This window comes from Orycteropus afer, unplaced genomic scaffold (assembly GCF_000298275.1).
Source record: "Orycteropus afer afer isolate SDZICR_OR568_19922 unplaced genomic scaffold, OryAfe1.0 scaffold00029, whole genome shotgun sequence".
In the NCBI taxonomy this organism is placed as follows: Eukaryota; Metazoa; Chordata; class Mammalia; order Tubulidentata; family Orycteropodidae; genus Orycteropus; species Orycteropus afer.
This window is the reverse complement of record NW_006921616.1, coordinates 13119755-13120302: the sequence shown is the minus strand read 5'-3', so window position 1 is coordinate 13120302 and position 548 is coordinate 13119755. Positions and strand designations below refer to the sequence as shown.

General features: G+C 37.8%; 1 protein-coding gene across 1 annotated transcript in view; it reads left to right on the top strand.

The window, feature by feature from the left end:
* WDR7 (WD repeat domain 7) overlaps positions 1-548 on the top strand; it is a 526340-nt gene that overhangs the window by 38426 nt on the left and 487366 nt on the right. Inside the window, exon 2 of the mRNA XM_042780241.1 lies at positions 295-401. Within this exon, the coding sequence (XP_042636175.1) occupies positions 295-401 (107 nt within the window). The remainder of the gene's footprint in view (positions 1-294; positions 402-548) is intronic.

Sequence of the window (548 nt, the reverse complement as noted above, 5' to 3'; positions counted from 1 at the left end):
CCCCCCCCCCCCCAAAAAAAAAAAAGTCTTCAAGAGTACTTGGTTTGAATTGTGACTTCATCACACTCTGTGTGATCCTGGACAAATAACATCACCTTGGGCGGCTTCAGTTTTTATTTCAGAATTATTAGGCTGGGTGATGGTGAGCCTTCAGTGGGTTGGAAATTCACTGTTTTGCTGCTCTCAGCTTTTGGCATTCTAAGCAGTTTTATCTGTATCTGTATGTTACATGGGAAATTTGACAGGATTCCTAGTTAAAAGGTTATTTATTTATTTATTTATTTGCATTTCTAGGTTAATCCCCGAGCGCTGTTGTTTGGTCACACGGCTTCAATCACTTGTTTGTCTAAAGCTTGTGCCTCCAGTGACAAACAGTATATTGTGAGTGCATCCGAAAGTGGGTGAGTATTTTCTTCTTTTTTTTCCCCTCAGAAGTCTTTAATGCAAACAGTGCTTTTTTTTTTTTTTTTCCTTCCTTTTTTGGAGTATCCTTTAAATAGCTTCAGTTGCCTAACTGAAATTTTACTTAGAACAAATATTTCACTGAG